This window comes from Salmo salar, chromosome 08 (assembly GCF_965601325.2).
Source record: "Salmo salar chromosome 08, fSalSal1, whole genome shotgun sequence".
NCBI lineage: Eukaryota > Metazoa > Chordata > Actinopteri > Salmoniformes > Salmonidae > Salmo > Salmo salar.
This window is the reverse complement of record NC_138298.1, coordinates 40,843,466-40,870,955: the sequence shown is the minus strand read 5'-3', so window position 1 is coordinate 40,870,955 and position 27,490 is coordinate 40,843,466. Positions and strand designations below refer to the sequence as shown.

Here is a 27,490-nt window from a genome sequence, read left to right as displayed (position 1 = left end):
GACTATACAGGTGTGTTTATATAGGTGACTATACAGGTGTGTTAAGGTTTCTACAAGTGTGTGTAAGGGTGTGTAAAGGAGTATACAGGTGTGTGTAAAGGTGTTTAAAACTGTGTACAGATGTTTAAAGGTGTGTAGAGGTGTGTAGAGGTGTGTAGAGATATGTAGAGTTGTGTAGAGGTGTGTAGAGGTGTGTAGAGGTATGTAGATGTAACCGATGTGAAATGGCTAGTTAGTTAGCGGTGGTGCGCGCTAATAGCGTTTCAATCGGTGACCTCACTCGCTCTGAGACTTGAAGTAGGGTTTCCCCTTGCAATAAAATGCAAATTAATTACTTAAAAATCATACAATGTGATTTTCTGGATTTTTGTTCTAGATTCCGTCTCTCACAGTTGAAGTGTACCTATGATAAAAATTACAGACCTCTACATGCTTTGTAAGTAGGAAAACCTGCAAAATCGGCAGTGTATCAAATACTTCTTCTCCCCACTGTGTGTAGAGGTGTATACAGGTGTGTAGCGATGTGTAGAGATGTGTAGAGATATGTAGAGGTGTGTAGAGGTGTGTAGAGGTGTGTAGAGGTGTGTAGAGGTGTATACAGGTGTGTAGCGATGTGTAGAGATGTGTAGAGATATGTAGAGGTGTGTAGAGGTGTGTAGAGGTGTGTAGAGGTGTATACAGGTGTGTAGAGGTGTGTAGAGATGTATACAGGTGTGTAGAGGTGTGAAGAGGTGTGTAGAGGTGTGTACAGGTGTGTAGAGGTGTGTAAAGGTGTGTAAATCTGTAATGACCTGGTGGCTGGTGATCATGTCTTCAATTAGGACTCCATCTCTCTGGTGGACAGGGGTCTGATGAGACCTGGAGACATAGATAGTATTATACACATCAACACAGTGAGTGAGTGTGTGTGTGTGTGTGTGTGTGTGTGTGTGTGTGTGTGTGTGTGTGTGTGTGTGTGTGTGTGTGTGTGTGTGTGTGTGTGTGTGAATGTATCACCTGTCCAGGTTGTGGCTCATGTAGTTGAATCCGTCCAGGTATTGTCCAGGTAGAGAGTCGTCTCCCAGCTCCCTCAGGTCCTCAGCTCTCAGGTACTCTCCTCCATCACCTGTCATAGTGTCCTCACCTGGGGGGAGGAGGGGAGAAGGGGGGAGGAGGGGGAGGAGGGAGAATGGGGAGAGGAGGGGGAGGAGGGGAGAAGGGGAGAGTAGGGGGAGAGGAGGGGAGAATGGGGAGAGGAGGGGGAGGAGGGGAGAAGGGGAGGGGGAGGAGGAGACAGGAGGGGAGAATGGGGAGAGGAGGGGGAGGCGGGGAGAAGGGGAGGGGGAGGAGGAGACAGGAGGGGAGAATGGGGAGAGGAGGGGGAGGAGGGGAGAAGGGGAGAGTAGGGGGAGAGGAGGGGAGAATGGGGAGAGGAGGGGGAGGAGGGGAGAAGGGGAGGGGGAGGAGGAGACAGGAGGGGAGAATGGGGAGAGGAGGGGGAGGAGGGGAGAAGGGGAGGGGGAGGAGGAGACAGGAGGGGAGAATGGGGAGAGGAGGGGGGAGGAGGGGAGAAGGGGAGAGTAGGGGGAGAGGAGGGGAGAATGGGGAGAGGAGGGGGAGGAGGGGAGAAGGGGAGGGGGAGGAGGAGACAGGAGGGGAGAATGGGGAGAGGAGGGGGAGGAGGGGAGAAGGGGAGGGGAAGGAGGAGAGAGGAGGGGAGAATGGGGAGAGGAGGGGGAGGAGGGGAGAAGGGGAGAGTAGGGGGAGAGGAGGGGAGAATGGGGAGAGGAGGGGGAGGAGGGGAGAAGGGGAGGGGGAGGAGAAGACAGGAGGGGAGAATGGGGAGAGGAGGGGGAGGAGGGGAGAAGGGGAGAGTGGGGGAGAGGAGGGGATAATGGGGAGAGGAGGGGGAGGAGGGGAGAAGGGGAGGGGGAGGAGAAGACAGGAGGGGAGAATGGGGAGAAGGGGAGAGGAGGGGAGAGGGGGGGTAAAAATAGAAAGAGTTAAAAGGTGAAGTCTATAGAGCTATAGCTATAGAATCCCCCCAGAATGTATTATAGATGTGATCATGTTATTCTAGAACACAGAGCTATAGAACCCCCCCCCCCCCCCAGAATGTATTATAGATGTGATCATGTTATTCTAGAACACAGCGCTATAGAATCCCCCCAGAATGTATTATAGATGTGATAATGTTATTCTAGAACACAGAGCTATAGAATCTCCCCCAGAATGTATTATAGATGTGATAATGTTATTCTAGAACACAGAGCTATAGAATCCCCCCAGAATGTATTATAGATGTGATAATGTTATTCTAGAACAGAGCTATAGAATCCCCCCAGAATGTATTATAGATGTGATAATGTTATTCTAGAACACAGAGCTATAGAATCCCCCCAGAATGTATTATAGATGTGATAATGTTATTCTAGAACACAGAGCTATAGAATCCCCCAGAATGTATTACAGATGTGATCATGTTATTCTAGAACACAGAGCTATAGAATCCCCCCAGAATGTATTATAGATGTGATCATGTAATTCTAGAACACAGAGCTATAGAATCCCCCCAGAATGTATTATAGATGTGATCATGTTATTCTAGAACACAGAGCTATAGAACCCCCCCCCCCCCAGAATGTATTATAGATGTGATCATGTTATTCTAGAACACAGAGCTATAGAATCCCCCCAGAATGTATTATAGATGTGATCATGTTATTCTAGAACACATAGCTATAGAACCCCCCCCCCCCCCCAGAATGTATTATAGATGTGATAATGTTATTCTAGAACACAGAGCTATAGAATCCCCCCAGAATGTATTATAGATGTGATCATGTTATTCTAGAACACATAGCTATAGATCCCCCCCCCCCAGAATGTATTATAGATGTGATCATGTTATTCTAGAACACAGAGCTGTAGAATCCCCCCAGAATGTATTATAGATGTGATCATGTTATTCTAGAACACATAGCTCTAGAATCCCCCCTGAATGTATTATAGATGTGATAATGTTATTCTAGAACACAAAGCTGTAGAATCCCCCCAGAATGTATTATAGATGTGATCATGTTATTCTAGAACACATAGCTATAGAATCCCCCCAGAATGTATTATAGATGTGATAATGTTATTCTAGAACACAGAGCTATAGAATCCCCCCAGAATGTATTATAGATGTGATCATGTTATTCTAGAACACAGAGCTATAGAATCCCCCCAGAATCTATCATAGATGTGATAATGTTATTCTAGAACACAGAGCTATAGAATCCCCCCAGAATGTATTATAGATGTGATCATGTTATTCTAGAACACAGAGCTATAGAATCCCCCCAGAATGTATTATAGATGTGATCATGTTATTCTAGAACACATAGCTATAGAACCCCCCCCCAGAATGTATTATAGATGTGATAATGTTATTCTAGAACACAAAGCTGTAGAATCCCCCAGAATGTATTATAGATGTGATCATGTTATTTTGAACACATAGCTATAGAATCCCCCAGAATGTATTATAGATGTGATCATGTTATTCTAGAACACATAGCTATAGAACCCCCCCCCCAGAATGTATTATAGATGTGATAATGTTATTCTAGAACACAAAGCTATAGAATCCCCCCAGAATGTATTATAGATGTGATCATGTTATTCCTAGAACACAGAGCTATAGAATCCCCCCAGAATGTATCATAGATGTGCTACACTGTTATGTCTAGAACTCAGAGCTATAGAATCCCCCCAGAATGTATTATAGATGTGATCATGTTATTCTTGAACACAGAGCTATAGAATCCCCCCAGAATGTATTACAGATGTGATCATTGTTATTCTAGAACACAGAGCTATAGAACCCCCCCCCCCCAGAATGTATTATAGATGTGATCATGTTATTCTAGAACACAGAGCTGTAGAATCCCCCCAGAATGTATTATAGATGTGATCATGTTATTCTAGAACACAGAGCTATAGAATCCCCCGCAGAATGTATCATAGATGTGATAATGTTATTCTAGAACACATAGCTATAGACTCCCCCCAGAATGTATTATAGATGTGATCATGTTATTCTAGAACACAGAGCTATAGAATCCCCCCAGAATCTATCATAGATGTGATAATGTTATTCTAGAACACAGAGCTATAGAATCCCCCCAGAATGTATTATAGATGTGATTATGTTATTCTAGAACACAGAGCTATAGAACCCCCCCAGAATGTATTATAGATGTGATCATGTTATTCTAGAACACAGAGCTATAGAACCCCCCCCCCCCAGAATGTATTATAGATGTGATAATGTTATTCTAGAACACAGAGCTATAGAATCCCCCCAGAATGTATTATAGATGTGATAATGTTATTCTAGAACACAGAGCTATAGAATCCCCCCAGAATGTATTATAGATGTGATCATGTTATTCTAGAACACAGAGCTATAGAATCCCCCCAGAATGTATTATAGATGTGATCATGTTATTCTAGAACACATAGCTATAGAATCCCCCCAGAATGTATTATAGATGTGATCATGTTATTCTAGAACACATAGCTATAGAACCCCCCCCCCCCAGAATGTATTATAGATGTGATAATGTTATTCTAGAACACAGAGCTATAGAATCCCCCCAGAATGTATTATAGATGTGATCATGTTATTCTAGAACACATAGCTATAGAACCCCCCCCCAGAATGTATTATAGATGTGATAATGTTATTCTAGAACACATAGCTATAGAATCCCCCCCAGAATGTATTATAGATGTGATCATGTTATTCTAGAACACAGAGCTATAGAATCCCCCCAGAATGTATTATAGATGTGATTATGTTATTCTAGAACACAGAGCTATAGAATCCCCCCAGAATGTATTATAGATGTGATTATGTTATTCTAGAACACAGAGCTATAGAACCCCCCCAGAATGTATTATAGATGTGATCATGTTATTCTAGAACACAGAGCTATAGAACCCCCCCCCCCCCCCAGAATGTATTATAGATGTGATAATGTTATTCTAGAACACAGAGCTATAGAATCCCCCCCAGAATGTATTATAGATGTGATAATGTTATTCTAGAACACAGAGCTATAGAATCCCCCCAGAATGTATTATAGATGTGATCATGTTATTCTAGAACACAGAGCTATAGAATCCCCCCAGAATGTATTATAGATGTGATCATGTTATTCTAGAACACATAGCTATAGAATCCCCCCAGAATGTATTATAGATGTGATCATGTTATTCTAGAACACATAGCTATAGAACCCCCCCCCCCCAGAATGTATTATAGATGTGATAATGTTATTCTAGAACACAGAGCTATAGAATCCCCCCAGAATGTATTATAGATGTGATCATGTTATTCTAGAACACATAGCTATAGAACCCCCCCCCCAGAATGTATTATAGATGTGATAATGTTATTCTAGAACACATAGCTATAGAATCCCCCCAGAATGTATTATAGATGTGATCATGTTATTCTAGAACACAGAGCTATAGAATCCCCCCAGAATGTATTATAGATGTGATAATGTTATTCTAGAACACAGAGCTATAGAATCCCCCCAGAATGTATTATAGATGTGATCATGTTATTCTAGAACACAGAGCTATAGAATCCCCCCAGAATGTATTATAGATGTGATAATGTTATTCTAGAACACAGAGCTATAGAATCCCCCCAGAATGTATTATAGATGTGATCATGTTATTCTAGAACACAGAGCTATAGAACCCCCCCAGAATGTATTATAGATGTGATAATGTTATTCTAGAACACAGAGCTATAGAATCCCCCCAGAATGTATTATAGATGTGATCATGTTATTCTAGAACACAGAGCTATAGAATCCCCCAGAATGTATTATAGATGTGATAATGTTATTCTAGAACACAGAGCTATAGAATCCCCCCAGAATGTATTATAGATGTGATCATGTTATTCTAGAACACAGAGCTATAGAACCCCCCCAGAATGTATTATAGATGTGATCATGTTATTCTAGAACACATAGCTCTAGAATCCCCCCAGAATGTATTATAGATGTGATCATGTTATTCTAGAACACATAGCTATAGAATCCCCCCAGAATGTATTATAGATGTGATCATGTTATTCTAGAACACATAGCTATAGAATCCCCCCAGAATGTATTATAGATGTGATCATGTTATTCTAGAACACAGCGCTATAGAATCCCCGCAGAATGTATTATAGATGTGATCATGTTATTCTAGAACACATAGCTATAGAACCCCCCAGAATGTATTATAGATGTGATCATGTTATTCTAGAACACAGAGCTATAGAATCCCCCCAGAATGTATTATAGATGTGATCATGTTATTCTAGAACACATAGATATAGAATCCCCCCAGAATGTATTATAGATGTGATCATGTTATTCTAGAACACAGAGCTATAGAATCCCCCCAGAATGTATTATAGATGTGATAATGTTATTCTAGAACACATAGCTATAGAATCCCCCCAGAATGTATTATAGATGTGTTCATGTTATTCTAGAACACAGAGCTATAGAATCCCCCCAGAATGTATTATAGATGTGATAATGTTATTCTAGAACACATAGCTATAGAATCCCCCCAGAATGTATTATAGATGTGATCATGTTATTCTAGAACACATAGCTATAGAATCCCCCCAGAATGTATTATAGATGTGATCATGTTATTCTAGAACACAGCGCTATAGAATCCCCGCAGAATGTATTATAGATGTGTTCATGTTATTCTAGAACACATAGCTATAGAATCCCCCCAGAATGTATTATAGATGTGATCATGTTATTCTAGAACACATAGCTATAGAATCCCCCCAGAATGTATTATAGATGTGATCATGTTATTCTAGAACACATAGATATAGAATCCCCCCAGAATGTATTATAGATGTGATAATGTTATTCTAGAACACATAGATATAGAATCCCCCCAGAATGTATTATAGATGTGATCATGTTATTCTAGAACACATAGCTATAGAACCCCCCCCCCCCCCCCAGAATGTATTATAGATGTGATAATGTTATTCTAGAACACAGAGCTATAGAATCCCCCCAGAATGTATTATAGATGTGATCATGTTATTCTAGAACACATAGCTATAGATCCCCCCCCCCCCAGAATGTATTATAGATGTGATAATGTTATTCTAGAACACAGAGCTATAGAATCCCCCCAGAATGTATTATAGATGTGTTCATGTTATTCTAGAACACAGAGCTATAGAATCCCCCCAGAATGTATTATAGATGTGATCATGTTATTCTAGAACACAGAGCTATAGAATCCCCCCAGAATGTATTATAGATGTGATAATGTTATTCTAGAACACAGCGCTATAGAATCCCCCCAGAATGTATTATAGATGTGTTCATGTTATTCTAGAACACATAGCTATGTGCTTTTTGTTGTCTGTGACAAAAAAAAAGATGACATTCTATATTTAGCTGATATGGGAGAGAATACATTGAAGCAGCATATCGAACCAGGATAAGGTTGTAGGTTACACTGGCAACTAACACAAATATTTACCAGGGCATATTATTGAATTATAAATTATGATTATTTAACCTGGAGATGTTGGGAACTAAAAGGATAGCTTCTTTGCTTTCACAACAAATGAGAAGACAACAAGAAACCCCAAGAATCTACAGAGGTATTTTGTTTAGAATGAATAACTAGTGATAACAGGTTATTGTGAAATGATACAACCTCTCTGTGACCGAAACATGTTCTATTAGCTGATAAGGGAATGAATTCAAACTGGGATAATGTTTTAGGTTACACTGACAAGTATAACAATATTTGCCAGGGCATATTTAAACATTTTTAAAAATCTGATTATTTCACTGGCTTAATAGTACTAGCGAGGGAAGGCGACTTCCTTGTTTGCACAAAATGAAAAGACAAAAATACTAAACTTTGCTATCGCCCACCTACATTACACACAACACATTATATTATTATCCACAACACACTGTTGCAAACACGAGAACTACATTACCCACAACACACTGCCGAAAGCACCAGAATATTCCAAAACTGCATGAAGTCATGTCAAAATCCAGTGGGCAGAACCAGTTTCAGAACCAGTTTCAGAACCAGTTTCAGACTACAGTAACATGGATCGTAACGTGTTGTAATTCACCCTCCTTTGCTGTGAATTACCTGCTGCTTTCTTGAGATTTATTTTAGTTGTATTTATATATTACTATATCTCTGTTAGTGTTCTCCTCTAAAAAGTGTGTTTTTCTGTAAAAGCCTACTGTCTGTATCAATCACAGTATTTATTTATATATTATCTCTGTTAAGTGTTCTCCTCTAAAAAGTGTGTTTATCTGTAAAGCCTACTGTCTGTATCAATCACAGTATTTATTTATATATTATCTCTGTTAAGTGTTCTCCTCTAAAAAGTGTGTTTGTCTGTAAAGCCTACTGTCTGTATCAATCACAGTATTTATTAATATATTATCTCTGTTAAGTGTTCACCTCTAAAAAGTGTGTTTATCTGTAAAGCCTACTGTCTGTATCAATCACAGTATTTATTTATATATTATCTCTGTTAAGTGTTCTCCTCTAAAAAGTGTGTTTGTCTGTAAAGCCTACTGTCTGTATCAATCACAGTATTTATTAATATATTATCTCTGTTAAGTGTTCACCTCTAAAAAGTGTGTTTATCTGTAAAGCCTACTGTCTGTATCAATCACAGTATGTATTAATATATTATCTCTGTTAAGTGTTCACCTCTAAAAAGTGTGTTTATCTGTAAAGCCTACTGTCTGTATCAATCACAGTATGTATTTGTATGTAATCAGAAGGAACTCACCCTCCTCATCGGAAACGTCCAGTATCTCCGTCATCGTCTCTGGAACATTCATCTTGTGTTTCTCTGATGTCACCGTCTATCAGCACAGGGATTCCGGCCAATCACAACCAGGGAAAAACAGAAAGAGAACAAGGATTCAGCCCATTAGAACCAGAGGGTTGTAACCATAGAAATACAAAAATGATATTCTGTGTTTGTTTTGTTGTTCTTGTGAAAGTGTGACGTAACGGACGGAAACAAACTGGTACTGTGGTGACAGACAGAGGAGAGTGTTGGTCCCTACACACTGATCTAACGTCAGTTTGACATTTTCCCTGCTAAATGGTTAAGGTTAGGATATGAGAAGGGGTAAGCTGATCTGTGGTTAAGGGGAAACTTCTACCTGGAAGCATCACGGGGGTCACATACCGTTGTCGTGGTGATGACCTCTTCTGTGACGACCTTCAGAGTGTCAACGACAGATATGTAACCCAGACGCCTGGCAATGGACAGAGCAGTGTTCCCATTCTGACCGAGAGAGAGAAAGAGAGAGAGGGGTAGAGAGAGGGGGAGGATAATGAGGGAGAGAGAGTGTGAGAGAGAGAGGGAGGAAGGATAGAGAGTGCGAGAAAGAGGGTGGAGGGAGAGAGAATGAGAGAGTGTGTAAAAGCGGGAGAGAGAGAGTGTGAGAGAGAGAGGGAGGAAGGATAGAGAGTGCGAGAAAGAGGGTGGAGGGAGAGAGAATGAGAGAGTGTGTAAAAGCGGGAGAGGGAGAGTGTGAGAGAGAGAGGGAGGAAGGATAGAGAGTGCGAGAAAGAGGGTGGAGGGAGAGAGAATGAGAGAGTGTGTAAAAGCGGGAGAGGGAGAGTGTGAGAGAGAGAGGGAGGAAGGATAGAGAGTGCGAGAAAGAGGGTGGAGGGAGAGAGAATGAGAGAGTGTGTAAAAGCGGGAGAGGGAGAGTGTGAGAGAGAGAGGGAGGAAGGATAGAGAGTGCGAGAAAGAGGGTGGAGGGAGAGAGAATGAGAGAGTGTGTAAAAGCGGGAGAGGGAGAGTGTGAGAGAGAGAGGGAGGAAGGATAGAGAGTGCGAGAAAGAGGGTGGAGGGAGAGAGAATGAGAGAGTGTGTAAAAGCGGGAGAGGGAGAGTGTGAGAGAGAGAGGGAGGAAGGATAGAGAGTGCGAGAAAGAGGGTGGAGGGAGAGAGAATGAGAGAGTGTGTAAAAGCGGGAGAGGGAGAGTGTGAGAGAGAGAGGGAGGAAGGATAGAGAGTGCGAGAAAGAGGGTGGAGGGAGAGAGAATGAGAGAGTGTGTAAAAGCGGGAGAGGGAGAGTGTGAGAGAGAGAGGGAGGAAGGATAGAGAGTGCGAGAAAGAGGGTGGAGGGAGAGAGAATGAGAGAGTGTGTAAAAGCGGGAGAGGGAGAGTGTGAGAGAGAGAGGGAGGAAGGATAGAGAGTGCGAGAAAGAGGGTGGAGGGAGAGAGAATGAGAGAGTGTGTAAAAGCGGGAGAGGGAGAGTGTGAGAGAGAGAGGGATGGAAGGAGGGAGAGAGAATCAAACATCTAATCAAACAATGTGTGTGTGTGTGTGTGTGTGTGTGTGTGTGTGTGTGTGTGTGTGTGTGTGTGTGTGTGTGTGTGTGTGTGTGTGTGTGTGTGTGTGTGTGTGTGTGTGTGTGTGTTCTTACCACAGTGGTAGTGTTGGGTGTTGCTCCATGCTGTAACAGGATGTTGATGATGTGTGTGTGTGTGTGTGTGTGTGTTCTTACCACAGTGGTAGTGTTGGGTGTTGCTCCATGCTGTAACAGGATGTTGATGATGTGTGTGTGTGTGTGTGTGTGTGTGTGTGTGTGTTCTTACCACAGTGGTAGTGTTGGGTGTTGCTCCATGCTGTAACAGGATGTTGATGATGTGTGTGTGGCCCTGCTGTGCTGCCTGGTGAAGAGGTGTGTAACCGTTCTGGAGACACAGACAGTTTTAAATATTGACATCAAACACACATTATACATACATATTATACACACACACACACACACACACACACACACACACACACACACACACACACACACACACACACACACACACACACACACACACACCACACACACACACAGACAAACAGACAGTTGGGTTTTAAATATTAAATCCTAACAGTCACCAACTGTCACTAACTGACCGTCTGCTACTGGAGCGGTACCTTACCCGTTCTAATATTAATCTGACAGTCTGCTACTGGAGCGGTACCTTACCCGTTCTAATATTAATCTGACAGTCTGCTACTGGAGCGGTACCTTACCCGTTCTAATATTAAACTCTTGTACCTTGGTTTTGGCGTTGACACCGGCGCCCTGCTGCAAGAGGAAGTTGACCATCTTTGCGTTTCCATAGTGACAGGCAACTATGAGAGGAGTGTAGCCGAGCTGAGGAAGATGAGAGAAAGACCTTAGGAAAAAGAGTGTGGGTGTGTGCGTGCGTGCGTGCGTGTGTGTGTGTGTGTGTGTGTGTGTGTGTTTGTGTGTGTGTGTTTGTGCGTGTGTGTGTGTTTACCTTGGTTTGCTGGTCCAGGTTAGCATCACGTTTGGCCAGAACTTCTGCTGCATTCACTCTGTCCTCCTGGGCCGTGAGGTGGAGCGGTGTCAGACCACTCTGAGAGGGAGAGAGAGAGATACAGAGAGAGAGAGATTTAGAGAGAGGGGAGAGAGAGAGATTTAGAGAGAGGGGAGAGAGAGAGATTTAGAGAGAGGGGAGAGAGAGATACAGAGAGAGAGAGAGATTTAGAGAGAGCCGAGAGAGAGAGATACAGAGAGAGAGATTTAGAGAGAGGGGAGAGAGAGAGATACAGAGAGAGAGAGAGATGTAGAGAGAGGGGAGAGAGAGATTTAGAGAGAGGGGAGAGAGAGACAGAGAGAGAGATTTAGAGAGAGGGGAGAGAGAGAGATACAGAGAGAAAGACATTTAGAGAGAGGGGAGAGAGATAGAGATACAGAGAGAGAGATTTAGAGAGAGGGGAGAGAGAGAGATACAGAGAGAAAGACATTTAGAGAGAGGGGAGAGAGATAGAGATACAGAGAGAGAGATTTAGAGAGAGGGGAGAGAGAGATGGAGGGGGAGAGAGAGGGAGAGTTGGAGAGAGCGATGGGAGGGAGAGAGAGAGAGAGTTACAAAGAGAGATGGGAGGGGGGGAGAGAGAGAGATGGATGGGGAGAGAGAGGGAGAGTTGGAGAGAGAGATGGGAGGGAGAGAGAGGGGAGAGTTGGAGAGAGAGATGGGAGGGAGAGAGAGGGAGAGTTGGAGAGAGAGATGAGATGGAGAGGGGAGAGAGAGGAACGAGTTGGAGAGAGAGATGGAGAGTTGGAGAGAGAGAGAGATGGGAAGGAGAGAGAGATGGAGAGGGGAGAGAGAGGGAGAGTTGGAAAGAGAGATGGGAAGGAGAGAGATGGGAGAGAATGTAATGTGTATGCCTAACGAGGGCATTTTTGGATGTGTGGAACAACTCCTCTAAGTGTGTGCTTGTGTGAGTCTCTGTCCCCCTACCTTAGTGGGAGTGTTGACGTGTGCCCCCTTGCCCAGCAGCAGGCTGGTCATATCGCTGTGCCCCTCCTGTGAGGCCAGGTGTAGAGGGGTGACCCCCTGTTTGGTTAGGACGTTGGTCTCCGCTCCGTACTGCAGCAGAGACGAGGCAATGGACGTCTGGTTCTTCTTGGCCGCGATGTGGAGTGGGGTGTATCCGTTCTGAGAGCAGAGAGGATTGTGGGTAGGAGGAATATGTCAAGTGTTTGTTTGAAATACTATCAGAGAAGATACTTCAACAAGAAACACCAGGTTCTGAGATGAGGAGTTCATTAAATATGATTTATTTTAATGGGTCCTGGTCAACAGTAGTGTTATATAGGGGACAGTATTATGTCCTGGTCAACAGTAGTGTTATATAGGGGACAGTATTATGTCCTGGTCAACAGTAGTGTTATATAGGGGACAGTATTATGTCCTGGTCAACAGTAGTGTTATATAGGGGACAGTATTATGGGTCAACAGTAGTGTTATATAGGGGACAGAATTATGGGTCAACAGTAGTGTTATATAGGGGATAGTATTATGTCCTGGTCAACAGTAGTGTTATATAGGGGATAGTATTATGTCCTGGTCAACAGTAGTGTTATATAGGGGACAGTATTATGTCCTGGTCAACAGTAGTGTTATATAGGGGACAGTATTATGGGTCAACAGTAGTGTTATATAGGGGATAGTATTATGGGTCAACAGTAGTGTTATATAGGGGACAGTATTATGTCCTGGTCAACAGTAGTGTTATATAGGGGACAGTATTATGAGTCAACAGTAGTGTTATATAGGGGACAGTATTATGTCCTGGTCAACAGTAGTGTTATATAGGGGACAGTATTATGGGTCAACAGTAGTGTTATATAGGGGACAGTATTATGTCCTGGTCAACAGTAGTGTTATATAGGGGACAGTATTATGGGTCAACAGTAGTGTTATATAGGGGATAGTATTATGTCCTGGTCAACAGTAGTGTTATATAGGGGATAGTAATATGTCCTGGTCAACAGTAGTGTTATATAGGGGACAGTATTTTGTCCTGGTCCACAGTAGTGTTATATAGGGGACAGTATTATGGGTCAACAGTAGTGTTATATAGGGGACAGTATTATGAGTCAACAGTAGTGTTATATAGGGGACAGTATTATGTCCTGGTCAACAGTAGTGTTATATAGGGGACAGTATTATGGGTCAAGAGTAGTGTTATATAGGGGACAGTATTATGGGTCAACAGTAGTGTTATATAGGGGACAGTATTATGGGTCAACAGTAGTGTTATATAGGGGACAGTATTATGGGTCAACAGTAGTGTTGTATAGGGGACAGTATTATGTCCTGGTCAACAGTAGTGTTATATAGGGGACAGTATTATGTCCTGGTCAACAGTAGTGTTATATAGGGGACAGTATTATGGGTCAACAGTAGTGTTATATAGGGGACAGTATTATGTCCTGGTCAACAGTAGTGTTATATAGGGGACAGTATTATGGGTCAACAGTAGTGTTATATGGGGGACAGTATTATGGGTCAACAGTAGTGTTATATAGGGCACAGTATTATGTCCTGGTCAACAGTAGTGTTATATAGGGGACAGTATTATGGGTCAACAGTAGTGTTATATAGGGGATAGTATTATGTCCTGGTCAACAGTAGTGTTATATAGGGGGTAGTATTATGTCCTGGTCAACAGTAGTGTTATATAGGGGACAGTATTATGGGTCAACAGTAGTGTTATATAGGGGACAGTATTATGGGTCAACAGTAGTGTTATATAGGGGACAGTATTATGTCCTGGTCAACAGTAGTGTTATATAGGGGACAGTATTATGTCCTGGTCAACAATAGTGTTATATAGGGGACAGTATTATGTCCTGGTCAACAGTTGTGTTATATAGGGGACAGTATTATGTCCTGGTCAACAGTAGTGTTATATAGGGGACAGTATTATGGGTCAACAGTAGTGTTATATAGGGGACAGTATTATGGGTCAACAGTAGTGTTATATAGGGGACAGTATTATGTCCTGGTCCACAGTAGTGTTATATAGGGGACAGTATTATGGGTCAACAGTAGTGTTATATAGGGGACAGTATTATGGGTCAACAGTAGTGTTATATAGGGGGCAGTATTATGTCCTGGTCAATAGTAGTGTTATATAGGGGACAGTATTATGGGTCAACAGTAGTGTTATATAGGGGACAGTATTATGGGTCAACAGTAGTGTTATATAGGGGATAGTATTATGTCCTGGTCAACAGTAGTGTTGTATAGGGGACAGTATTATGTCCTGGTCAACAGTAGTGTTATATAGGGGACAGTATTATGGGTCAACAGTAGTGTTATATAGGGGATAGTATTATGGGTCAACAGTAGTGTTATATAGGGGATAGTATTATGGATCAACAGTAGTGTTATATAGGGGACAGTATTATGGGTCAACAGTAGTGTTATATAGGGGGCAGTATTATGTCCTGGTCCACAGTAGTGTTATATAGGGGACAGTATTATGGGTCAACAGTAGTGTTATATAGGGGATAGTATTATGTCCTGGTCAACAGTAGTGTTGTATAGGGGACAGTATTATGTCCTGGTCAACAGTAGTGTTATATAGGGGACAGTATTATGGGTCAACAGTAGTGTTATATAGGGGACAGTATTATGGGTCAACAGTAGTGTTATATAGGGGATAGTATTATGGATCAACAGTAGTGTTATATAGGGGACAGTATTATGGGTCAACAGTAGTGTTATATAGGGGACAGTATTATGGGTCAACAGTAGTGTTATATAGGGGACAGTATTATGTCCTGGTCAACAGTAGTGTTGTATAGGGGACAGTATTATGTTCTGGTCAACAGTAGTGTTATAAAGGGGACAGTATTATGGGTCAACAGTAGTGTTATATAGGGGACAGTATTATGTCCTGGTCAACAGTAGTGTTATATAGGGGACAGTATTATTAAGGGTCAACAGTAGTGTTATATAGGGGACAGTATTATGGGTCAACAGTAGTGTTATATAGGGAACAGTATAATGAGTCAACAGTAGTGTTATATAGGGGACAGTATTATGGGTCAACAGTAGTGTTATATAGGGGACATTATAATGAGTCAACAGTAGTGTTATATAGGGGACAGTATTATGTCCTGGTGAACAGTAGTGTTATATAGGGGACAGTATTATGGGTCAACAGTAGTGTTATATAGGGGATAGTATTATGGGTCAACAGTAGTGTTATATAGGGGATAGTATTATGTCCTGGTCAACAGTAGTGTTGTATAGGGGGCAGTATTATGTCCTGGTGAACAGTAGTGTTATATAGGGGACAGTATTATGGGTCAACAGTACGTGTTATATAGGGGATCAGTATTATGGGTCAACAGTAGTGTTATATAGGGGATCAGTATTATGTCCTGGTCAACAGTAGTGTTGTATAGGGGACAGTATTATGTTCTGGTCAACAGTAGTGTTATAAAGGGGACAGTATTATGGGTCAACAGTAGTGTTATATAGGGGACAGTATTATGTCCTGGTCAACAGTAGTGTTATATAGGGGACAGTATTATTAAGGGTCAACAGTAGTGTTATATAGGGGACAGTATTATGGGTCAACAGTAGTGTTATATAGGGAACAGTATAATGAGTTAACAGTAGTGTTATATAGGGGACAGTATTATGGGTCAACAGTAGTGTTATATAGGGGACATTATAATGAGTCAACAGTAGTGTTATATAGGGGACAGTATTATGTCCTGGTGAACAGTAGTGTTATATAGGGGACAGTATTATGGGTCAACAGTAGTGTTATATAGGGGATAGTATTATGGATCAACAGTAGTGTTATATAGGGGACAGTATTATGGGTCAACAGTAGTGTTATATAGGGGACAGTATTATGGGTCAACAGTAGTGTTATATAGGGGACAGTATTATGTCCTGGTCAACAGTAGTGTTGTATAGGGGACAGTATTATGTTCTGGTCAACAGTAGTGTTATAAAGGGGACAGTATTATGGGTCAACAGTAGTGTTATATAGGGGACAGTATTATGTCCTGGTCAACAGTAGTGTTATATAGGGGACAGTATTATTAAGGGTCAACAGTAGTGTTATATAGGGGACAGTATTATGGGTCAACAGTAGTGTTATATAGGGAACAGTATAATGAGTCAACAGTAGTGTTATATAGGGGACAGTATTATGTCCTGGTGAACAGTAGTGTTATATAGGGGACAGTATTATGGGTCAACAGTAGTGTTATATAGGGGACAGTATTATGTCCTGGTGAACAGTAGTGTTATATAGGGGACAGTATTATGGGTCAACAGTAGTGTTATATAGGGAACAGTATAATGAGTCAACAGTAGTGTTATATAGGGGATAGTATTATGGGTCAACAGTAGTGTTATATAGGGGACAGTATTATGTCCTGGTCAACAGTAGTGTTATATAGGGGACAGTATTATGTCCTGGTGAACAGTAGTGTTATATAGGGGACAGTATTATGGGTCAACAGTAGTGTTATATAGGGGACAGTATTATGTCCTGGTGAACAGTAGTGTTATATAGGGGACAGTATTATGGGTCAACAGTAGTGTTATATAGGGAACAGTATAATGAGTCAACAGTAGTGTTATATAGGGGATAGTATTATGGGTCAACAGTAGTGTTATATAGGGGACAGTATTATGTCCTGGTCAACAGTAGTGTTATATAGGGGACAGTATTATGTCCTGGTGAACAGTAGTGTTATATAGGGGACAGTATTATGGGTCAACAGTAGTGTTATATAGGGGACAGTATTATGAGTCAACAGTAGTGTTATATAGGGGACAGTATTATGAGTCAACAGTAGTGTTATATATATTTATGTTATATATAGTTCTATATTTCCATGGTAAAACATTTGAAAGTCGTTCCCCCTCCAGGTTTGTGTTGTTTTCTCACCTTGGCGGTGGCGTGGGGCGACGCCCCTTTGTCCAGCAGCAGCAGCGCCACCTGCTGGTTGTCATAGTGAGCTGCCACGTGCAGCGGAGTCAGACCGTTCTGGAGGAGAGAAACCCACTTTATTACTCATCCCTTCATCTCTCTCTCCTTCTCTTTTTCTCTCTCTAGCTATTCTGTCTTCCCTCATCCCTTCATCTCTCTCTCCTTCTCTTTTTCTCTCTCTAGCTATTCTGTCTTCCCTCATCCCTTCATCTCTCCCTCTCTTCTTCTCTCTCTGGCTATTCTGTCTTCCCTCATCCCTTCATCTCTCCCTCTCTTCTTCTCTCTCTGGCTATTCTGTCTTCCCTCATCCCTTCATCTCTCCCTCTCTTCTTCTCTCTCTGGCTATTCTGTCTTCCCTCATCCCTTCATCTCTCCCTCTCTTCTTCTCTCTCTGGCTATTCTGTCTTCCCTCATCCCTTCATCTCTCCCTATCTTTTTCTCTCTCTGGCTATTCTGTCTTCCCTCATCCTTTCATCTCTCTCTCCTTCTCTTTTTCTCTCTCTAGCTATTCTGTCTTCCCTCATCCCTTCATCTCTCCCTCTCTTTTTCTCTCTCTAGCTATTCTGTCTTCTCTCATCCCTTCATCTCTCCCTCTCTTCTTCTCTCTCTAGCTATTCTGTCTTCCCTCATCCCTTCATCTCTCCCTCTCTTTTTCTCTCTCTAGCTATTCTGTCTTCTCTCATCCCTTCATCTCTCCCTATCTTTTTCTCTCTCTAGCTATTCTGTCGTCCCTCTCTCCTTCTATAATCGATTTCTATGCTAACACTAGTTCTAGCTATTGTATTTCTGTGATAACAATAGTTCTAGTTATTGTATTTCTGTAATAACACCAGTTCTACTTGCTGTATTTCTGTGGAAACACTAGTTCTACTTGCTGTATTTCTGTGATAACACCAGTTCTACTTGCTGTAATTCTGTAATAACACCAGCTCTAGTTGCTGTATGTCTATGATAATACCTTGCCGGCATCGTCAGGCATAGCTTTGCGCTGCAGGAGGAGTTTTGCCACCTCCAGGCTTCCATACTTGGCTGATACATGTAGAGGAGTGAATCCTTTCTGTAAGGGAGGAGGATACATGTAGAGGAGGCAGATACAGCTCTGTGTGTGTGTGTGTGTGTGTGTGTGTGTGTGTGTGTGTGTGTGTGTGTGTGTGTGTGTGTGTGTGTGTGTGTGTGTGTGTGTGTGTGTATATCCTACCTTGGTAGCCAGTGAGTGTGAAGCCCCAGCCTCCAACAACACAGCGGTGGTCTCCACCTGTCCCTCCCTGGCAGCGATGTGTAGAGGACTGTATCCATTAGTAGTGGAGGCGTCAGGATGAGCCATGTGCTGCAGCAACAGCTGGACGATCTCTGTCTTTCCCAGACGGGACGCGATGTGGAGGGGGGTCTGGTCCTCCTACAGGGATGGGATTGAAGGCTTTAGGGTGCTGTCTCAGCTCGGCTGGTTAAACCACCATGTATACTAGCCCGGGTGACATTCTGGGCCATGCCATGTTTGAAAATAAAAAATGTCACTAGCCATCGGGATAGTTTGGCAAATGTTCAACTAGCCGGTCTAAAAATGACTTGTTTCCGACTAGTGGGCCAAGCTTCCTTTCCTTCCCTAGTTATACATGTCATGTTTCACCTGTAAATAGCGGCAAATGTCAATTACACAGCAGTAGTAATGAAGGAATGAAAATATCATTTGAATGCGGCACGGCGCAGAAAAGTAGATTTTTACTGCAGTCTGTCTGGTCAGTTGTTACTGAGACTGGTCTGTCTGGCCAGTTGTTTCTGTGACTGGTCTGTCTGGCCAGTTGTTACTGTGACTGGTCTGTCTGGTCAGTTGTTACTGAGACTGGTCTGTCTGGCCAGTTGTTACTGTGACTGGTCTGTCTGGTCAGTTGTTACTGTGACTGGTCTGTCTGGCCAGTTGTTTCTGTGACTGGTCTGTCTGGCCAGTTGTTACTGTGACTGGTCTGTCTGGTCAGTTGTTACTGAGACTGGTCTGTCTGGCCAGTTGTTACTGTGACTGGTCTGTCTGGTCAGTTGTTACTGTGACTGGTCTGTCTGGCCAGTTGTTACTGTGACTGGTCTGTCTGGCCAGTTGTTACTGTGACTGGTCTGTCTGGCCAGTTGTTACTGTGACTGGTCCGTCTGGCCAGTTGTTACTGTGACTGGTCTGTCTGGCCAGTTGTTACTGTGACTGGTCTGTCTGGCCAGTTGTTACTGTGACTGGTCTGTCTGGTCAGTTGTTACTGTGACTGGTCTGTCTGGTCAGTTGTTACTGTGACTGGTCCGTCTGGCCAGTTGTTACTGTGACTGGTCTGGTCAGTTGTTACTGTGACTGGTCCGTCTGGTCAGTTGTTACTGAGACTGGTCTGTCTGGCCAGTTGTTACTGTGACTGGTCTGTCTGGTCAGTTGTTACTGTGACTGGTCTGTCTGGCCAGTTGTTACTGTGACTGGTCTGTCTGGTCAGTTGTTACTGTGACTGGTCTGTCTGGTCAGTTGTTACTGTGACTGGTCCGTCTGGCCAGTTGTTACTGTGACTGGTCTGGTCAGTTGTTACTGTGACTGGTCCGTCTGGCCAGTTGTTACTGTGACTGGTCTGTCTGGTCAGTTGTTACTGTGACTGGTCTGTCTGGTCAGTTGTTACTGTGACTGGTCTGTCTGGCCAGTTGTTACTGTGACTGGTCTGTCTGACCAGTTGTTACTGTGACTGGTCCGTCTGGCCAGTTGTTACTGTGACTGGTCTGTCTGGCCAGTTGTTACTGTGACTGGTCTGTCTGGCCAGTTGTTACTGTGACTGGTCCGTCTGGCCAGTTGTTACTGTGACTGGTCTGGTCAGTTGTTACTGTGACTGGTCTGTCTGGCCAATTGTTACTGTGACTGGTCTGTCTGGCCAGTTGTTACTGTGACTGGTCCGTCTGGCCAGTTGTTACTGTGACTGGTCTGTCTGGTCAGTTATTACTGTGACTGGTCCGTCTGGCCAGTTGTTACTGTGACTGGTCTGTCTGGTCAGTTGTTACTGTGACTGGTCTGTCTGGTCAGTTGTTACTGTGACTGGTCCGTCTGGCCAGTTGTTACTGTGACTGGTCTGGTCAGTTGTTACTGTGACTGGTCTGGCCAGTTGTTACTGTGACTGGTCTGTCTGGCCAGTTGTTACTGTGACTGGTCTGTCTGGCCAGTTGTTACTGTGACTGGTCTGTCTGGCCAGTTGTTACTGTGACTGGTCTGTGTGGCCAGTTGTTACTGTGACTGGTCTGTCTGGCCAGTTGTTACTGTGACTGGTCTGTCTGGCCAGTTGTTACTGTGACTGGTCCGTCTGGCCAGTTGTTACTGTGACTGGTCTGTCTGGTCAGTTGTTACTGTGACTGGTCTGTCTGGCCAGTTGTTACTGTGACTGGTCCGTCTGGCCAGTTGTTACTGTGACTGGTCCGTCTGGCCAGTTGTTACTGTGACTGGTCTGTCTGGCCAGTTGTTACTGTGACTGGTCTGTCTGGCCAGTTGTTACTGTGACTGGTCTGTCTGGTCAGTTGTTACTGTGACTGGTCTGTCTGGCCAGTTGTTACTGTGACTGGTCTGTCTGGCCAGTTGTTACTGTGACTGGTCTGTCTGGTCAGTTGTTACTGTGACTGGTCTGTCTGGCCAGTTGTTACTGTGACTGGTCTGTCTGGTCAGTTGTTACTGTGACTGGTCTGTCTGGTCAGCTGTTACCAGTTGTGTGTACAACTCCTTGTATTACGATTGGATGTCATTCGCACATAGAAATCCCCCCCCTCACATACTAAATGACTCACTCTTGCCATGGCGTCGACCAGAGCTCCGTTCCTCAGGAGACATCGAACCACCTCTATCTGACCAGCACGGGCCGCCATGTGTAACGCTGTCTCACCACGCTACACACACACACACACACACACGTTAGAACACACACAAACACAACCACGTCCACTACCAGCTAAAAGGTCTGCTGTGGTTGGTCAATACTGACTGTAAAACCCAGGAAGTGGGTGTGTAGATTTGTAGACATGGAATCACCAGTCACTCTAATAATGTTTACATTACTGCTTTACTCATCTCATATTTACAGTTCATACTGTATTCTATTCTACTGTATTTTAGTCAACGCCACTCCTCCATCTCATATTTACAGTTCATACTGTATTCTATTCTACTGTATTTTAATCATTGCTCGTCCTAATAAATTATATATTTCTTAATTCCATTATTTTACTTTTAGATATGTGTGTTGTTGTGAATTGTTAGATATTACTGTACTGTTGGAGCTATGAACACAAGCATTTAGTTAGATATTACTGTTGGAGCTAGGAACACAAGCATTTAGTTAGATATTACTGCACTGTAGGAGCTAGGAACACAAGCATTTAGTTAGATATTACTGCACTGTTGGAGCTAGCAACACAAGCATTTAGTTAGATACTACTGTACTGTTGGAGCTAGCAACACAAGCATTTAGTTATATATTACTGCACTGTTGGAGCTAGAAACACAAGCATTTAGTTAGATATTACTGCACTGTTGGAGCTATGAACACAAGCATTTAGTTAGATACTACTGTACTGTTGGAGCTAGGAACACAAGCATTTAGCTAGATACTACTGTACTGTTGGAGCTAGGAACACAAGCATTTAGTTAGATACTACTGTACTGTTGGAGCTAGGAACACAAGCATTTAGTTAGATATTACTGCACTGTTGGAGCTAGGAACACAAGCATTTAGTTAGATACTACTGTACTGTTGGAGCTAGGAACACAAGCATTTAGTTAGATATTACTGTTGGAGCTGGGAACACAAGCATTTAGTTAGATACTACTGTACTGTTGGAGCTAGGAACACAAGCATTTAGTTAGATATTACTGTTGGAGCTAGGAACACAAGCATTTAGTTAGATATTACTGTACTGTTGGAGCTAGAAACACAAGCATTTAGTTAGATATTACTGTTGGAGCTAGAAACACTAGCATTTAGTTAGATACTACTGTACTGTTGGAGCTAGAAACACAAGCATTTAGTTAGATACTACTGTACTGTTGGAGCTGGGAACACAAGCATTTCACTACACCCGTAATAACATCTGCTAAACAGGTGTACGTGACCGATAACATTTGATTTGATTGTATCGGTACTGACGATGTTGCAGACGTCAGGCGAGGCTCCGTTCTGCAGCAGCAGCAGCACCATGTTGAGATGACCCATAAAGGCTGACACATGGATGGGGGTCAGACCAGACTCTGTGATGGCCTGGATAGAGGCTCCGTATTTCACCAGCAGCTCCATCACCTTCACCCTGTTCTTCTTACAGGCGATGTGCAGCGGAGTGAACCCATTCTGAACACACAGAAACACACACAGCAACGTTGGGGAAAACATTCAAACAACTTAACTGTTGTATTACGTCTGTACCAGTGTGTTTCTCTCTCTCTGTGTGTGTGTGTGTGTGTGTGTGTGTGTGTGTGTGTGTGTGTGTGTGTGTGTGTGTGTGTGTGTGTGTGTGTGTGTGTGTGTGTGTGTGTGTGTGTGTGTGTGGGTGTGTGTGTGTGAGTGTGTGTGTGTATCAGTGTGCATTATATTTGTACCAGTTTGTGTGTGTGTGTATTAGGTCTGTACCAGTGTGTGTGTGTGTGTGTGTGTGTGTGTGTGTGTGTGTGTGTGTGTGTGTGTGTGTGTGTGTGTGTGTGTGTGTGTGTGTGTGTGTGTGTGAGTGTGTGTGTGTATCAGTGTGCATTATATCTGTACCAGTTTGTGTGTGTGTGTATTAGGTCTGTACCAGTGTGTGTGTGTGTGTGTGTGTGTGTGTGTGTGTGTGTGTGTGTGTGTGTGTGTGTATTAGGTCTGTACCAGTGTGTGTGTGTGTGTGTGTGTGTGTGTGTGTATTAGGTCTGTACCAGTGTGTGTGTGTGTGTGTGTATTAGGTCTGTACCAGTGTGTGTGTGTGTGTGTGTGTGTGTGTGTGTGTGTGTATTAGGTCTGTACCAGTGTGTGTGTGTGTGTGTGTGTATTAGGTCTGTACCAGTGTGTGTGTGTATTAGGTCTGTACCAGTGTGTGTACCAGTGTGTGTGTGTGTGTGTATTAGGTCTGTACCAGTGTGTGTGTGTATTAGGTCTGTACCAGTGTGTGTGTGTATTAGGTTTGTACCAGTGTGTGTGTGTATTAGGTCTGTACCAGTGTGTGTGTGTATTAGCTCTGTACCAGTGTGTGTGTGTATTAGGTTTGTACCAGTGTGTGTGTGTGTATTAGCTCTGTACCAGTGTGTGTGTGTATTGTGACAGGGTAGATGGTCTGTACCAGTGTGTGTGTGTGTATTAAATCCGTACCAGAGCCCTAACGTTGGGGTTAGCCCTCTTGTCCAGCAGCAGCTTGGTGACTCTGTAGTGACCACAGTGGGCGGCGACATGCAGCGCCGTCAGGTAGTCCAGGGTGACATCATCAACAGGCGCCTTGTGCTGCAGCAGGTGTTTGACACACTCCACATGGTCTCCCTGGGCCGACATGTGGAGGGGGGAGAGACCGTTCTATAGGGGGAGGGGAGAGAGGGGGAGAGGGGGGAGGGAGAGGGAGAGAGGGAGGGGGGGAGAGAGGGAGGGGAGAGGGAGGGGAGAGGGAGGGGAGAGAGGGGGGTGAGAGAGGGAGGGGGGAGAGAAAGGGAGGGAGGGAGGGAGGGAGGGAGGGAGGGAGGGAGGGAGGGAGGGAGGGAGGGAGGGAGGGAGGGAGGGAGGGAGGGAGGGAGGGAGGGAGGGAGGGAGGGAGAGGGTGGAGAGAGTGAGAGAGAGGGAGGGGAGAGAGGGGGTGAGAGAGGTAGGGGGAAGAGAGAGGTAGGGTGGAGAGAAGGAGAGAGAGAGAGGGAAGGAGGGACAGAGGGAGGGAAGTGGCGAGGGAGAGGGAGAGAGAGGGAGGGAGGGAGCGAGAGAGGGAGAGAGAGAGAGAAGGAGGGAGAGAGGGAGGGAAGGGGGAGAGAGTGAGAGGGAGGGAGGGTGGAGAGAGGGAGAGAGAGAAGGAAGGAAGGTGAGAGGGAGGGAGGGAGGGAGGGAGGGAGGGAGGGAGGGAGGGAGGGAGGGAGGGAGGGAGGGAGGGAGGGAGGGAGGGAGGGAGGGAGGGAGGGAGGGAGGGAAGGAAGGAAGGGGAGAGGGAGAGAGAGGGTGGAGAGAGGGAGAGAGAGGGAGAGAGAGAGAAGGAAGGATGGAGAGAGGGAGGGGAGCGAGAGGGGGGAGAGGGAGAGACGATCATTTTTGTTAGATTTCTGTGACAGTTTACTTGACGATGTCACGCCCTGACCTGAGAGAGACGTTTTGTTTCTCTATTTTGGTTAGGTCAGGGTGTGATTTGGGTGGGCATTCGAGATTTGTAGTTCTTTGTTCTATTCTATGTTTTCTATTTCTATGTTGTCAGGTTCTAGTTTTGTATTTCTATGTTGGGGTTTTGTTTGGGATGATCTCCAATTAGAGGCAGCTGGTCCTCGTTGTCTCTAATTGGAGATCCTACTTAAGTAGGGTTTTTTTCCGCCTGGGTTTGTGGGAGATTATTTCTGAGTTAGTGTATGTTTCTACTCTGCGTCACAGTTTGTTGTTTTTTTGTTAGTTCGGTTTATTTTATGTATGTATTGCAAAGTTTCACAGTGAAAATAAAATGTGGAACGACACACACGCTGCACCTTGGTCCGCTCCTCCTTTCGACAACCGTGACAGAAGAGTTCTTCCTGACTCCATAAGTGTCATAATCACATCGTAAAGTGTCATAACACATGACAAAACACGGCAAAAGAATCTCACCAAAATGTGTGTATACCATATAAACTCTATGTATGTGTGTGAGTATGTGTGGTGTGTATTTCCTGTGTGCGTTTGTTTGTATATATTGTATGTATGTGTGTGTGTGTGTGTGAGTGTGTATTTTGCGTGTGTACCTTGGTCCTAGCCAGTATGGGTGCTCCTCTCTCCAGCAGTAGTTCTATGGCGGGGTCATGTCCACTCCGCGCTGCACAGTGTAGAGGAGTGAGGCCGTCCTGAGAGACACACACACACACACACACACACACACACACACACACACACACACACACACACACACACACACACACACACACACACACACACACACACACAGACCACACACACACCACACACACACGTGCATAAGTATCCTTATTGCAGACAAGAAAATGTCCAACAGCAAATGGAGCCAGAGGGATGAAACATGTAATACACTAGTAGGTAGAGAGAGAGAGAGACAGAGAGAGAGAGACAGAGAGAGACAGAGAGAGAGACAGAGAGAGACAGAGAGAGAGACAGAGAGAGACAGAGAGAGAGACAGAGAGAGACAGAGAGAGAGACAGAGAGAGAGAGAGAGAGAGAGACAGAGAGAGAGAGAGAGACTTTCAAATGTAATAAATGTCTCCTGGGAAACTTTGACCATCTACCCTGTTACACCACCATCTACCCTGTTACACCACCATCTACCCTGTTACACCACCAGCTACCCTGTTACACCACCATCTACCCTGTTACACCACCATCTACCCTGTTACACCACCATCTACCCTGTTACACCACCATCTACCCTGTTACACCACCATCTACCCTGTTACACCACCATCTACCCTGTTACACCACCATCTACCCTGTTACACCACCATCTACCCTGTTACACCACCATCTACCCTGTTACACCACCATCTACCCTGTTACACCACCATCTACCCTGTTACACCACCATCTACCCTGTTACACCACCATCTACCCTGTCAAACCACCATCTACCCTGTTACACCACCATCTACCCTGTTACACCACCATCTACCCTGTTACACCACCATCTACCCTGTTACACTATCTACCCTGTTACACCACCATCTACCCTGTCACACCACCATCTACCCTGTTACACCACCATCTACCCTGTTACACCACCATCTACCCTGTTACACCACCATCTACCCTGTTACACCACCATCTACCCTGTTACACTATCTACCCTGTTACACCACCATCTACCCTGTCACACCACCATCTACCCTGCTACACTATCTACCCTGTTACACCACCATCTACCCTGTTACACCACCATCTACCCTGTTACACCACCATCTACCCTGTTACACCACCATCTACCCTGTTACACCACCACCTACCCTGTTACACCACCATCTACCCTGTTACACCACCATCTACCCTGTTACACCACCATCTACCCTGTTACACCACCATCTACCCTGTTACACCACCATCTACCCTGTCACACCACCATCTACCCTGTTACACCATCTACCCTGTTACACCACCATCTACCCTGTTACACCACCATCTACCCTGTTACACCACCATCTACCCTGTTACACCACCATCTACCCTGTCACACCACCATCTACCCTGTTACACCATCTACCCTGTCACACCACCATCTACCCTGTTACACCTTCTACCCTGTTACACCACCATCTACCCTGTTACACCACCATCTACCCTGTCACACCACCATCTACCCTGTTACACCATCTACCCTGTTACACCACCATCTACCCTGTTACACCACCATCTACCCTGTTACACCATTTACCCTGTTACACCACCATCTACCCTGTTACACCACCATCTACCCTGTTACACCACCATCTACCCTGTCACACCACCATCTACCCTGTTACACCACCATCTACCCTGTTACACCACCATCTACCCTGTGTGTATCTGGCCTTTTCATTACTTGTCATTCCTAACACCAACCAACCATAGAATCAGACATTCTATTTCCATGACTACAACAGTTCTCCATTCTGTCTCCATGACTACAGCAGTTCTCCATTCTGTCTCCATGACTACAAAAGTTCTCCATTCTGTCTCCATGACTACAAAAGTTCTCCATTCTGTCTCCATGACTACAGCAGTTCTCCATTCTGTCTCCATGACTACAACAGTTCTCCATTCTGTCTCCATGACTACAAAAGTTCTCCATTCTGTCTCCATGACTACAAAAGTTCTCCATTCTGTCTCCATGACTACAGCAGTTCTCCATTCTGTCTCCATGACTACAAAAGTTCTCCATTCTGTCTCCATGACTACAACAGTTCTCAATTCTGTCTCCATGACTACAAAAGTTCTCCATTCTGTC

The 27,490-nt window shown here is 44.0% G+C and overlaps 1 protein-coding gene across 11 annotated transcripts in view; it reads right to left on the bottom strand.

Annotated features, from left to right (window-relative positions):
• Positions 1–27,490, bottom strand: part of LOC106592866 (uncharacterized) — a 182,761-nt gene that overhangs the window by 82,002 nt on the left and 73,269 nt on the right. For all 11 annotated transcript variants that reach the window (XM_082978216.1, XM_082978209.1, XM_082978212.1 and 8 more), the window contains 15 exons: positions 25,290–25,388; positions 23,704–23,901; positions 22,519–22,716; positions 21,164–21,262; positions 18,579–18,776; positions 18,339–18,437; positions 17,339–17,437; positions 12,367–12,564; positions 11,380–11,478; positions 11,154–11,252; positions 10,690–10,788; positions 9,266–9,364; positions 8,858–8,933; positions 997–1,123; positions 792–858 (listed from right to left, as the gene is read on the bottom strand). In XM_082978216.1, the coding sequence (XP_082834342.1) occupies positions 792–858; positions 997–1,123; positions 8,858–8,933; positions 9,266–9,364; positions 10,690–10,788; positions 11,154–11,252; positions 11,380–11,478; positions 12,367–12,564; positions 17,339–17,437; positions 18,339–18,437; positions 18,579–18,776; positions 21,164–21,262; positions 22,519–22,716; positions 23,704–23,901; positions 25,290–25,388 (1,854 nt within the window). The remainder of the gene's footprint in view (positions 1–791; positions 859–996; positions 1,124–8,857; positions 8,934–9,265; positions 9,365–10,689; positions 10,789–11,153; positions 11,253–11,379; positions 11,479–12,366; positions 12,565–17,338; positions 17,438–18,338; positions 18,438–18,578; positions 18,777–21,163; positions 21,263–22,518; positions 22,717–23,703; positions 23,902–25,289; positions 25,389–27,490) is intronic.